A 14,872-nucleotide genomic window follows, 5' to 3' on the forward strand; every position below is an offset into this window, starting at 1 on the left:
CATTATAAACTTAGAAAAAAAAAACATACATATATATAAAAACCCAAACACAATCCAATCAACAAAATTTGTATGAAAATGCACAAGTTGATCTTGGCTACTAGGAAAAACAAAATCTAAAGCAGAAGCCCTACTCAAAGTCACATTGTTTGCAGTCTAAGGCAAGTGGGCTTTCACTGATTTATAACTTTCTAGTAACATGCACACAAATGTCTGTTTTAAAAATCTTAACAAGTAAGAACTCTGAGGTGCTCTGTAAAGCTAGGGTCATAGGCTAAATGGTCTATCCATTTAAATAAGTGACTTAAAATAATTAATAAGACTTGTTGGTAGCCATGGTCAGTCTCATGCACTACAGAAGGAATGAAGAAAGAAAAAGTGCCTGATTCTGCACTACTTCCATTATCTGTTGTGAATTGGGCCATTGTGATCCAAATAATTTTAACTGTCAACAACCTCGTCTTACTTGGATCTACAATCAATATAACACCAGTCAGGAGATCAGAAAACAAAATGCATTGAGAAATTCTGTAGTCAGGGACATCTCCATAAACTATTGAGGAGCAATGATGTTAGTTTGAGGACTAAGGTGCATCTGATTCAGGCCATGGTCTTCTAAGTCACTTGCTATGTACATGGGTGATAGACAAAATTGATGCTTTAAAATATGATTTTGTTATTTTATGTGCATGTACTGTCAAATCAGATCTGACTGGTACAGAAGGAAATGGTCCCTCCTTCTCTGGCAGAGCATCTGGTGGATTCGAACCGTGTACCTTTGGGATTGCAGTACAGCTTCTTGCCAAGAGTGCTGAATATCCCGAGGAGTGTCAAAAGAACAAACAGATATGTCCTGGAGAAGGTGCACCCAGAGTGCTCCTTGCAGGCAATGATGATGAAGCTATACTTTGAGCTTATTACTAGGAGAGGTTATTCCTTGGAGAGTGACATCATGCATGGAAAGGAGGAGGGTCAGCCAAGGAGAGAAAGATCCTCAACCAGATGCACTAACATAGTGAAACAGGCTTGAGTGTGTCACAGATTGTGAGGCTGGATGGTACAGGGTTCAGATCTGTTGTTCACCAGGTCACTGTGAATCATATTTGACTCAACAGCACCTAACAACAACCGTTTTTTATTTGTTCATTTTTGTTGTTGGTCTTTTCTTTTAAAGAAAGCAGCATTTGTGATCTAGTGAGTAAGAACTGCACTTCCAATAGAAAGGCAAGCAATTCTACTTGACAGTAATATATAATAACAACAATTTTAAGAAGTAGACTGTCAAGATTTTCTTCCCATTGGTGGTGTTTTCTGTCAAGTCAGAATCAACTCACAGCTGAAACTCCAATGGCTTTTCAGAGGCTGAAAATCACACAGGCTGAGACTGCTGAGAGCAGCTGGTGGATATAAAACTCTTGCCTTTGTGTTGGCAGCTTAACATTTTACCACTAGGCTGTACCAGAGCTCCCTGACTTTCTTCCTAGTTGTTCTATCATCTTAAACTGGAAATTCTGATGAAATCTGTTCAGCATCATCTAAGCCTCCATGGACAAAGGGCACTGGCATGGGACTGAGCCTGGCTGGGTTCCTGACACAAACATGAGAATTCTCCCCCTGAATACAAGTCTTGAGGGACTCCAAAGTCAGTGACCTATAACACATTAAATAATTCTATATTTTTTATCACTGTTTTATGTTAAAATAAAATTAGAATCTTCTTATTTATAACCTTTTGTTTTGTTTTGCTTTTATCCCCTGGTTATAACTATTCTGAATCTCTCATGTATGCACTAGTAATAAAAAGTCACATTTAAAATGTTGTCGGTGTTGTTATGTGCAGAAGAATCACCTGCGACTCATAGCTACCCTATGCACAACAGCCCTAAACCTTGCTCTATCCCTAGTCAATCTTATTGTCTCCAACATGCCTACTCCCATTATTCCAGTGACTAAATCCATTCATCTCCTCAAGGGTCTTCTTCTCTGGCACTGTCCCTCCATCCTCGCAAGCATGACATCCCTCTCCAAGGACTGATCCCACCTTGCAACATGTCCAAAGTATGTCAGACGAAGCTTCAGAATCCTTGCCTTCAAGGAGCAACCTGGCTTCACCCTCTCCAGGACGACCTTGTTTCCTAGAAGTTCATGGTATATCGAATACTCTTCTCCAGCACAACTGCTCACAGGCATCAATTCTCCTTTCATCCCTAGTCATTTGTCTGACTTTCTGATGCACAGCAAGTAACTGCAAAGACCATGGCCTGTATCAGGCACACCTTAGTCTCCAGACTGACATTGCTGTTCTTCAGTATTTTGGAGAGGTCTCTGACAGCAGACGTTCCCAATGCAATTCATCTTTTAATTTCCTGGCTGCTGGTACCATGAGTGTTGATTGTAGAGACAGGCAAACTGAAGCTGTCAACAATATCAATCTCTTCACCATCTATCATGATGCTGCCAATTAGCCCAAGGGTGAGAATCTTTGTTTTCTTGATGTTGAGCTTCAATTCATATTGAAGGCTGCAGTCCTTGACCTTCTGCAGCAAGTGCTTCAGGTCCTGCTCAGTTTCTGCAAGCAGGGTTGTGTCATCTGCATAATGCAGATTGTTAATGAGTCTATCTTCAATCCTGATGTCATACTTCTCCTCATAGAGCCCAGCCTCCCGGATAATCTGTTCTGCATATAGACTGAAAAGATATGGAGATAGGACACATCCTTGACACACACAGGTCCCAATTTTGAACCATGCAGCGTTTTCTTGCTCTGTTCTGACGACTGCCTTCTGGTACAAGTATAGGTTTTGCATAAGCACAATCAAGTGTTCCAGGATTCCCTTTCTTCTCAAAGTCAGCCACAGTTTGTTGTGATCCACACAGTCAAATGCCTTTGCATAGTCAATGGAACACAGACAGACATTCCTCTGGTACTCTCTGCTTTCAGCCAATAACCACCTGACATTAGCTATAATATCCCTAGTGCCATGGCCTCTATTTAAAATATCATCTTTTAATAAAATGGAAGCATGTGAGGTAAAAAAATACAATATTCAACAGAAATAATATAGCCAAGTACAGGTCTTTAAAAAAAAAAAAGCTGGGTTTTTTGTTTCAAGTATGGGTCTTTATCTTAAATCACCGATTATCTAATTAATTTTTTGTTTGTTTTTGCTTCAAGACAACAGAACAGGATAGTTGCTTTACAATTTGTATATAGCTGCTAAAGAGTATCCTTGAACTAGGGAGTTCTAGAAAGGATAAATTGTGGAAGCTTCCTAGAAAGTGAAGGGAATTTGTTACCTGAGGGCTGGATATTGACAGTTCTGCTCTTTCTCTAATGTGAAGGTTAGATAGTCAGCCCATTGCTGTAACTTCTTTCAGTTGTATGACATAGCATTTGACACCACAATGACTGGAGAAAACCTTCCCTGACTTACTATCCATGGCGTGGAGGTACTCCATGTGGATGGCCCCGGCTCCAGTGGTGGCAGCTGATGGAATGATGTCCGCATAGGGGCTGCGCTGACCCGTCAGCAAAGCCATCTGGTGATAGTACTCTGCAGGGCTGACTCCTGCATGTGGGGCTAGAAGGAGACAAAAGTTACAGTTAACTAACTGCAAGAAGATTTCTCTTCACACCCCTCCCCCTAAATCTGAATGTCATTTAACCACATCAGCTCTTCTTTTCCAGCTCCTGACAAGAAAGCTTCCTAAAATTCTAATTGTGATTTCACTGAAGCCTACTGGACAATATTTATCTGAAAACAGAACTAGGAAAAAGAAATTTCAAAACTAGAATACATTACTAATTTTTTCATGTTCACTTAAAAAATATTTAAAATTATTAACGTGTATATATTCCTTCACTTAAAAAATATTTAAAATTATTAACGTGTATATATTCCATAAGCTCTATCTAGTGGCTTAGTAGGTAAAGGACTGCATTGCCAACTCAAAGGCAGGTGGTTTAAATCCACCATCTGCTCTGTGGGAGCAATCTCCTTTCCTTGTGATTTACTGCTACTGAAAACCCACTGGAGGGTCAAGTTATGAGTCAGTTCCAACTTAATGGCAAGGGGCTGAACTGAGTCCACCTCTCCCACAAAAGAAATTGTTTTATTAAGTCACTGTATCCAAAAATGATTAGAACAACATATCAGCAGAGAATTGCTGGAAGTCCAGGTTGGGTTTAGAAGGGGTCATGGTTCTATGGATATTGTTGCTGATGTTAGACGGATCTTGGCTGAAAGAAGAGAATACCAGAAGAATGTCTATCCATGTTTCATTGATTGTGCAAAGGCATTTGACTGTGTGGATCATAACAAACTGTGGCTGACTCTGAGAAGAATGGGAATCCCAGAACATTTAATTGTGCTAATGCAAAACCTGTACTTGGACCAAGAGGCAGTAATCAGAACAGAGCAGGGTAACACTGCATGGTTCAAAATTGGGAAGGGTGTACACCAGGGATGCATCCTGTCTCCATACCTTTTCAACATGTATGCAGAGCAGATTATCCGAGAAGCTGGGCTCCATGAGGAGAATTGTGGTATCAGGATTGGTGGAAGATCTATTAACAATCTGCGTTATGCAGATGACACAACCCTGCTTGCTAAAACTGAGGAGGACCTCGTGCACTTGCTGCGAAGGGTCAAGAACTGCAGCCGTCAGTATGGACTGAGGCTCAACATCAAGAAGACAAAGATTCTCACCACTGGACCAATTGGCAGCGTCAGGATGGATGGAGAAGAGATAGAGATTGTTCACAGCTTCAGTTTGCTCGGCTCCACAGTCAACACTCTTGGCACCAGCAGTCAGGAAATCAAAAAGCATATCGCGATGGGAAGGACTACTGTTAGGGACCTCTCTAAAGTACTCAGGAGCAACGTGTCTCTCTGGAGACTAAGGTGCGCCTGATACAGGCCATGGTCTTTGCAATCGCTTGTTATGCATCACAGTTGGACAATGACTAGGGAGGACAGAAGGAGAGTGGATGCTTTTGAGCTGTGGTGCTGCAGAAGAGTACTGAATGTAACATGGACTGCCAGGAAAACAAACAGATTCATCTTGGAGAGGATTAAATCAAGCAACTCCTTGGAGGCAAGGATTCTGGGGCTTCGTCTGACATACTTTGGACATGTTGCCAGGAGGGACGGGTCCTTGGAGAGGGACATGATGCTTGGGAGGGTGGAGGGACGGTGCAGGAGGGGAAGACCCTCTATGAGATGGACTGACTCGGTGACTGGGGTAATCGGGATGGGTGTGTCAGAGGCGGTGCGGTTGGCGCAGGATAGAGCAGGGTTTAGGGTTGTTGTGCATAGGGTCGCTATGAGTCGCAAAGGACTCGACGGCACATAACAACAACAACAACAACAACAATGTTCATATTTCTTATGAGGGTAGATGACCCCAGTCTTTCTAGATATGCTTCAAATACGTCCCCTAAACTAGTAGTTTAATAGTCAGACTCGACTTAGAGCAGACCCTCTGCCCATCCTTCTTCCATGGAGCAGCTAGTGACCTTGAACCATATGCCTTCGGGATTGCAGTGCAGCTTCTTGCCACTACCATCACTAAATATACTTCCATAACTGTCCCGTCTATAGGGAGACTCCATTGAGCTGGAAATTTGGTGTTTTGAGATCAATTAGAAGTGTGATAAAGAAATCAAAGTTTCCAACACAGTTTACAACTGACTGTCCTTGCTGCAGATGTCTTTCCTTAATTATTATTAGGGGGACACCAAGTTATAAACTCTCCAGAAAACAAGGGTATGAAGACGTTATATTGCACAGGCAAACAGGACAGACGCTCATTCTCCTGACTTACTCATGATACTCTTTACCCTGTACCCTGCTTGAGTGACATTCAATTATTCTATGATTATTTCCTGGACAGATGATTTGCTGGATAATTAATACTATAGCTTTAATATGATCATCCATTCTGTCTCTGCTACCAGTCTGTCTCAGCTGTCCTCAACTTTCTAGCCACCTAGTTCACTATTTCTTGGTTTAGCTATGGTCATGATTCCTGTGGTATGGATTTTGATGTTCTATTTAGCTCTGATGGTCCAGTGGTAAGAAGCTGCATTGCAATCCCAAAGGCACACAGTTGTTTTGGGAAGAAGGAGTAATCTCCTCCCATGTGATTTACTGTCTCTGCTAGAGGGTAAGAAGTGTAGCTTGCTGAAAAGGCTTTGAGTTAACTCACGGTAATATGATGATCCTGATTTAGAAATGGAAAAATGTGGCATAGCTTTGATAACATGCTGCTGAATGAGACGCTTCAGTTGTGTTTTCCGCAATTGAAGAACTTTTACTTTGTAATTTTTATTCCCAGTTTTAAAAAAAAGCATACTTAATAATCTGGGCAATTTACTGGCAAGAATTAATATTAGGAAGTGGGATAATAATTTATTTCCACCTGTCAGTTTATGTATAAAAGCAAGAAGATATTACTGCAATTCCGAAGGTAACCTCCAGATTCAGGAAGGTCTGGGTTCAAATCCCAGTCACACCACTTGCCAGTTGCATTAATTTGTTCAGGGTAATACATAAAATAATACACATAAAGTACTTTTTTTACATTGTGTGCTGCTATATCAATTCTGCCTCAGGCAAACCCTATAGGAATAAGCATATCTGGACTGTAGAATTTCCTAGTCAATAAATCTTTACAAGGGTGCATCATCAAGTCTTTCCCTCAGAGCTACAGGTATGTTCAAACTTCTGACTTCCATTTACAGCCAGTGTTTAACCACTGTATCACCAGGACTTTCTCATAAAGTGTTTAGTATATATAATCAGTAAAAGCTTACCTCATTATGTAGAAACATAGACCTTTTACAATAGAAACATAAATGTTTTACAATATATATATATACATATATATATATATATACACACACACACACATACACACACACACACACACACACAGAGAACATACAGGGTAAAGTCGGAGAAAAAGAAATCTTAGACTCAGAGAAAAATGTTACTGACATTAACAACTGGGTATTAATCGTGAGGCAGATTAATTGATCAGATACTGACTGACTCAACTGCCATCTAATGCTGTTGAAAGGAGATTACGATCATGCTTTTCAATACTTTTGACAAAAGGTACCACCTTCCACTGGCCCAATTAAATCTCTGGAGCCAGTAATTTCAAATCCCCTGTTAGCTGGCCTCCCTGCCTGCTCACTGTTGCCTCTGTTAATCATCTTCATGAATCCCAATCCCTCTGTGGGCAAAATACTTCATTTCTCCCACTGTGAAATCAAAGCCAAAGCAGAACAACTAGCTTTGTTTTATGTTTAAAAATGTGCATCTTGTTCAAATAGCAAAATATATTACATAGGTACAAGTATATTCACAGCTCTGAATTAGAATTTAAAAATGAGCCAGAGGCTGATGATTGAGGAGAGCTATTCCTGGAAGTACCATTCAGTTTACTGAGAAACTTCAAGAAGCTTTCCCACAATGCTAACCAGCCTTAGGGACTATTTATGTGGAGAATATGGACAGTGCACCAAGCTCCCATTAAACATGCTGCTCAGAAAAACCAAGCACATGGCTATTTCTCTTTGCTGTGAAATAAGGAGCAGTCATGTCATCTATTGCACAGAACTCATAACCAGATTTCTACAATTAATAAGGTTTATATAGTGCAGAGCCTCAATTCACTTTCTCACAACTGCAGGACAATGTACTTTTGAATGTGCACAAGAGATGGGAAATACTTTTTCTGATTCAAAGTTTAGAATCTGACAGTCTGGGATTCTACAGCTCCACCTGGAAAGAGTAGGCCACCAGGGCTCACAACTGTTCTAACAGACACGTGGATCAATGTGCTTTGCAATCATAAAAAAAAAAATTAAAATAAAATAAATAAATAAATGTTCATCAGAAACTGAATAGAATACTCATATTATACACAAACAATGTGTGAGCAGTGATAGTCATGGTCTCAAGACAAGGGTAATACATGGAAAAGTGGTTAAGAGCGAAGGCTGTGGAGTCAGGGAGATCTAGCTGAGTGCATCCTATTAATGTCCAGCCATGGGACAATCAGATAGTGAGTCACCTGGTCTCTCTGTAAAACTGCTATCCTCAACTGAAAGGGGAAATAAGACTAACCATTTTCCATACAACTTGCTACTACTCCCTCACTCACGGTGGTCCCGTGTATGTCTCAGAGTAAAACTGTGCTCCGGAGGGTGAGGAGGTGTTCAGGAACTGATATTCTGGGAATAGACTGCCAGACATGTCCTCTGGATGGTCTTGAACTGTTAACCTTTTAGCAGTTAAGTGCATTAACTTTACACCATCACAGCTTATGCTATTTTTAGTTTCCATCAAGTAAGCTCTCATCATGGAAACCCATCATTACTGAGCAGACCTGTTCTATGGGATTTTTTTGGCTGTAATGCTTACGAAAGGAGGCCACTAGGACTTTTCTTCTGCAATGCCATTGAGTGGATCTGAATCGTTAATCTTGTAGCTAAATGAATGTGTTATGTATCTGTGCCACAAAGGGACTTCACTATCCAAAGAGAGAAATTGTGTTAAAATAAAAAGAATGCATTTATAGTGTGCACTGTTGTTGCTGAGTTGACAACAGCTCATAGAGATCCTGTGATTGGAAAGTTGTTCTTTCAGGAAAGTTTGTGGCAAATACACGTTACACTTTAGACTGACTTTAGACAATGTCCCAGGTAAGGCGAGTAAGGCAACAAGAGGTGATACAATCTCTGGAAACAGAATCAGCCTGAGACTTACCATCAGTGGGGCTCAGCCCTCGTGCTGCGGAGATCATGGATAGGGATGGGCTGCTGTGCAGAGACCGGATGTAGTCCATGTAGGGGTTGATGTAGGGGTGTGGCGGCGTGAAGGGGGACTCAGAAGCTGCAGTGGGGTTCCGGTGGGGGGAGATCCTAATGAAGGGGAGGTCCGAGTATGTTGGGCTACTAGATAAAGCAGAAGGCCTGGGTAAAAAGAAAACCAGACATGACATGTATGCAAGAGACAAACAATGCCATAAACACAGGTTTTCTGCAAGGAAAAAAAAGAACTGAAAGGAACTCAATAAATCTTTGTAAAAAATTACAGCATATTCATTTCTATTATTAGTATGTTAAGACCATGGTCACATAATGCAGGTAGCATGCTACTAGGCAATTATCTGGGCAGAGAAAATGGACCTTTGAGAAATTTCACCACAGAACTCTGAAGAAAAATAACCATCAACCTCTTAAAAAAAAAAAACCTCTTAAAAAAAAATCCAAAAAATAGGCATTTGCACTTAAAGTGGCAACTGCAATTTATTTTCCATTTGACCACAGCATATTAACCATCATTTAAAACTTATCTCTTGACAATAAGGTGCTATACTTAGATATATCAAAAGAAAGAATACAATCCCCAAATAATCTGGTCTGAAAGTCTGATCATTTACATGGCAGAGTTTTCCACAAAGAAAGGATGGAGACACGAAAGTCTTTGAGAAATGTGATGTCAGACACCATCCCCTCACATTCTGCACCTCCAAGGGTTTCTGGTTGAGTGGGACCAGTGTTAGGGGCTGCCTGCTGCTGTGGCGATGCTGCTGCTGCTCCCTCCTCTCTGAGACAGCACTTAGTATCTGTTTTCTGCCCTCTCTAGCTTTTCGTGGGGTATCCAGGTTCAGTGAGCAAACAGTATCCACGTATACTCCTGGGTTTGGAAAGTTGGAAAAGACTGAGGTTTTGACCAAGATAATGATGGCTGGAATATAAGCATTGAACTAATGAACAAAACTCTTAACAGCATCCTGATCTTCCTTTGAGGGTTCCTTTTCACCCTGAAGCCTCTAGAACAGCCATTTCTGGACTGGTAAGCTTCCTCACCAATTTGTTACAGCTTTGACAGGAAATGTTTTGTATAGATAACCCAGTGAACTGGCTAGAACAGGCTGACTACTTGTGGTCTCCATTTTTTTCCACACAAGAGGGGAAAGTCATAAAAGGGAAAGGCCATGATGGAGACAGATCTACCAAGAACAGCAGATTCCTCTTATGCCACTGGCTTAGGAGTGAAATGAAAAGGCAGGGAAGGCGTTTTCTCCTCATGCCCCTCCCAGAGTGAACAGGCGCTGACGGCCAGGCCTCTGGCCCCATCAGCCTGTCAGAAAATAATCTTGGTAGAAGCCAGTTCCACTAACGGCACAGCTCAGACCCAGAAATAAATGAAATCAAAGATCAGATAATGAATTTTCTCTCAGTACAAAAGAAAGGAAGTTGAAATATGGGGGTTAAGAATTTCCTCACTTGCTCCTTTCTTGTCTTTCATTTTGAATTTATTAAAAACCCCTACAATGCACCTTTTAAAACTGTTGTGGTGGTGTTTGGTTTTCTTGGTTTGTTTTTTGTTGTTTTTTTTAAATTCAGATGGTACTCTGAGTGTGGCAGAAAGAAAATCCAGTTTTCTAAATTTACATGTGGGAACAGTGAGAATTCACCACTAGTAAAGAGATCCCCCACCCCCAACAAACCTCAGGCTTTCATACCTCTTTAGAAAGTAGTAAATTTCTTTTATTTAATTAAAAATAAGTCTAACTCACAAATCTGTCCTATTTCAGGTCTTTGCTTCAAAACAAGTAAGTTCTGTGCAAGAGGTGAAGTCACCTCCTAAGATTGATTTAGCATGGACAATGTTCAAATTTTTGGAGCTCTTTCTATCACAAAAGAAAATCAATCCTTATAATCCTACTCAAAAGTAATTGCTATGAAGCTCCAACTTATTTGCTGAGAGACCATCACAGGAGAAATAGAGAAGTACACATTTCAAGAAACTGCAGAGGTGACACCTCCTAGACAAATTCTGGGGCTATGATGGTTCAGTAGAGAACTCTCAACTGTCCAGTGCCCTCCCTACCTATCAGCTCCCAGACTAACACGAGTTTGCCAACACAGGCCTGAACATATGCGTCCACACATCCACCACTGAACTCCCTAGACATCAGCACAGATATGGACACATGTTTCCAGACATCCACATCAGTCCAGTCCTATCATGCATGGGTTCACCATGAATTAAGGGCCATCTCCACAGCGGTTAACAGTAAAACAAGATTGCAGAATGTGTGAGAACTCAACCTACACAATGTGAATGAAAAAGAAAAGCAGTGCCATTTCCTACTGTTTTTCTCAACTTAGAAAAAAAAAATAGAACTTATTCTATCTCAAAAGTCTAGATCTGAGAAGAGTATTAGCAATATTACTAGAGTCTCAAATTTTGTTTTAATGACTTATGGCTTAGTAGTAAGGAGCTAGGCTGCCAATGCAAAGGTATGTAGTTCAAAATCTACCAGCTGCTCCACCAGAGAAAGATGGGCAATCTCCTTTGTGAAAACCTGTCAGAGGGTCAGATATGGGTCAGTTTAGATGGCAAATATCAAGAACAACATAATGTTTGTGAAAACTAATCAGGATCATAAAATCTATAAAATTTTAGGACTGGGGCTTGGACTTATGCCAAAGAAAGTCAAAGAAGCTAGCAAACCAGGATGACACTACCACAAGTGTCAGTGTGATGTCAGCTTTAGTGTGTTCACTTTACTTTGACTTCTTCCCCAAAATAATCCCTCAGTAGCAAAAACATTCAATTCACTAAAAGTGAGTAACACAAATCCTGGTGGCCTAGTGGTAAAGAGTTGCAATGCCAACCCTGAGGCATGTTGCTCGAATCCAGCAGCTGCTCTGAAGGAGAATGACTGGCAATCTTCTCCCATGCAAAAATGAAAACCTGCTGGAGGGTCAATGCTAGAATTGGTTTCAACCTGCCAAAACATAACAACAAAACAAAAAATCCACAGCACAGACCTTATCTACCTCTGAAAATTTCGCCCATGAAAACCCTATAGACCACATATACTTCGAAACACATAATGCACGGAGAGTTGCCATGAATCATAGGGCTTTTGTTTTTAATTTCCCCAGAAAGAAATGAAATAACTAGTAAAAGAACTTGTGAAGAATAAGAAACCACTTCTGTTCACATCCTCTGAGACAGGAACACTGTTCAACCATTAGAGGAGGTCCTGAACTTGGCAGTCACTAAACTAATGAACAAAATTCTTAGTAACACCTTGGTCTGCTTTGGGGATTTCTTCTTGCCCTGAAGGCTCAGGGATAGCCATTTCTACAATGGTAGGCCACATCATCAACTTATTCCTCCTCTGAAAGGAAACATTTTGTGTGGATAACCAAGTCAACTGCAAATTACTCTCCCACCTCTGCATCAGTGTGCTTCCATACAAAACTGGAAGGGTAACAGGACCCTCCCAAGGCTGCTTTGAGCTCAGGTGTGTAAAAAGACAATCAATCACAGTGCCCAACTCTACTGGGAAATCAGAAAACCATGGTGGTGGTAAATGGTTTGGTCAGAAGCAGCCAGTACACCATCTTTTCATTTCTGATCCTGACCTCGGCAAGCAAATGTTATGATAGTCTGTTTCTCAGGGAAAAGTGGTGAAGTTCAACATCACATTCATGCAATTTGGATTGACTCAGGTTATTTCTCTAATACTGAAGCCTGACAAAATTGAATTTTCAAATCAACACTATGAACTACAATGGTTCCAGCACCTACCTACCTGGATACAAATGCACACAAACCACAGGCTTTAAATTAGATTGTTAAAAAAAATTAAAAAATATTTTATTGATATTTTAATGAAAGTTTATAAAGAATTTGGGTTTCCAATCATTCATTGTTGCACATTTTCCTCCCTATCCCTCTCCCCACCCCCCAGATCACTTTTTTCTTTGAGGAAAACGTTCTTTCATTTTACACAAGACCCCCTCCTGCCAAGATCACTTTACTATGCAGCTTTTATTCTGGACTTCTGTAATGCCAATAAAATTAGATTGCTTTTAACATTATCTAAGAGAAACAGGGAGATCTGGAGGCCTAATGTGTAAGGAGTGGCAGTGCTAACCAAAAGCCAGGTGAAGTGAATTCATTGGTTGCACTGAGGGACAAAGGGCAGGCAGTCTTCTCCTGTGATTTACAGTACCTGAAAAAGCCCTGGAAGGTCATCTAGGAGTTGGTTCCAACTCAACAGTCCACAGCAACAACAGTCACAGAAATGCCTTTAAATTAATGACTGATAGTTTGTCAGGTATTTCATCCTTAGTCACAGACATATTTGAGAGGAAAGATTAAGTTTTTTGGATTTATTAGGCAGACAAATTTTCAAAGCTGTACTAAAGAACCATTTAGGGCTATAAACATGGGAGTGAAAGGTACTGCTGCTGTTGCTGTTGTTGTCATGAGTCACTGAGTCATCCATGATTCACACAGACTCAATGTAAAATAGCTCTGAACTTTGCCCTATCCGAAGACAGTCTCACTAACTCTGACACATCTAAACCCATTGCCTCAGTTGCCCTATCAATCCATCTCATTTGGGGTCTTCCTCTCCTGTACTTTCCTCTTGTACTCTTTCAAGCATGATGGCCTCTCTTAGGACTGACTGGTCTGTCCTGGCTGCATGCCCAAAGTACGTGAGATGGAGCTTCAAAATCCTAGCCTCCAAGAAGAAACTCAGCTTCACCCTCTCCAATACAGACCTGTTTTTTTCTCTTGGAGTATGTTCAATACTCTTCAAGGCACTGATTGTTCTTCTGTTATCTTTAGTCATTATTGAGCTCTCTGATGCGTAGCAAGTAACTGAGTTGACCATGTCCTGGATTAGGCATAACGTTACTCTCTAGACTGACAATACTGCTCTATAGCACTCTGAAGAAATGCCTGGCAGAAGATTCCCTCAATGCAATTCCTCTATGGATTGTGGAGCCAAGTAAGCTGAAATTGTTAACAGCCTCAATCTCTTCTTATCCATCATGGCACTGCTAATTGGTCGAGTGGTGAATTTTCTGTCTTATTGCTGTTAAGCTTCAATTCACACTGAAGACTACAGTTCTTGACCTTTCACAGCAAATGCTTTCGTCCCTCTTCAGGGTTTTGTTTTATCTTTTCCTTCCTTCTTTTTTTTATTATTAAATTTTATTAGTTTTAATGAATATTTAGAGAGATTTTTTTGGTTTTCATTCTTTCATTGTTGCACTGTTTTCTCCACCCTCCTCCCCAGTTCGTTCTTCTTTCACCCCCCACCAATGTCTGTTTTAATTGTCCAATGGCCACAGTGCTTGTCAAAGCCAGTTCTGATTAATCTCCTTTGTCAGTGTGTCCCTTTCCATTCTCTATCACTCCTCCGTGAGAGAGACTTCACCCTGATTCATAAGGAAAGGGGGATGGCGTATTCTCTTAGCTACTTCCTGCCGAAAAGGGACGCTGTGGGTTTCAGAGTGAATGTCTTCTCTCACTACCCTAAAGGGCCCCCTTGGCAGTAGGAAACACATAGACTATTATGGAGACTGATTTTGGAATTTAGATGCACTGTTATCAATTGTGCTTAGCCGTGCATGTTCATATCCTTGAAGATGTATCATGGAAGTGTTGCAGCCTAGAAGATACAAAGTTAACGAACAAGTTAAAAGTGCATGAGTAAAAAATGGAAAAGCAATGACATTCTGAGTAGAGGTTCTAATGGTGGCATAAATCAAGTTACAGAGGTAAGGTGGTTCAACTGCCATCCTTACTCTAACGTAATTTTTTTAAATTTAAATTTGTTATTAATTTCAGTGAAAATTTACAGAGGCTTTGGATGTCCATTCATTCATGGTTGTAGATTTGTCCCCTCCAAAGGCTTCCCCCCACGAGACATTACCCTCTGGGAAAAGTAAAAGAAAAGATTCTTTCATTATTTTACAAACCCTCCCCCAGGTCCACTCCACCATGTAGCCATCGCTCTAGACTCCTGTCATGAC

General features: G+C 40.7%; 1 protein-coding gene across 1 annotated transcript in view; it reads right to left on the reverse strand.

The window, feature by feature from the left end:
* Positions 1–14,872, reverse strand: part of GLI3 (GLI family zinc finger 3) — a 435,743-nt gene that overhangs the window by 118,999 nt on the left and 301,872 nt on the right. The window contains exons 4-5 of the mRNA XM_006902022.1: positions 8,781–8,986; positions 3,435–3,581 (exon numbers count right to left, since the gene is read on the reverse strand). Coding sequence (XP_006902084.1) covers positions 3,435–3,581; positions 8,781–8,986 — 353 coding nt within the window. The remainder of the gene's footprint in view (positions 1–3,434; positions 3,582–8,780; positions 8,987–14,872) is intronic.

Source organism: Elephantulus edwardii, unplaced genomic scaffold (assembly GCF_000299155.1).
Source record: "Elephantulus edwardii isolate Elephantulus edwardi_28Jun2011 unplaced genomic scaffold, EleEdw1.0 scaffold00358, whole genome shotgun sequence".
Classification (NCBI taxonomy): Eukaryota; Metazoa; Chordata; class Mammalia; order Macroscelidea; family Macroscelididae; genus Elephantulus; species Elephantulus edwardii.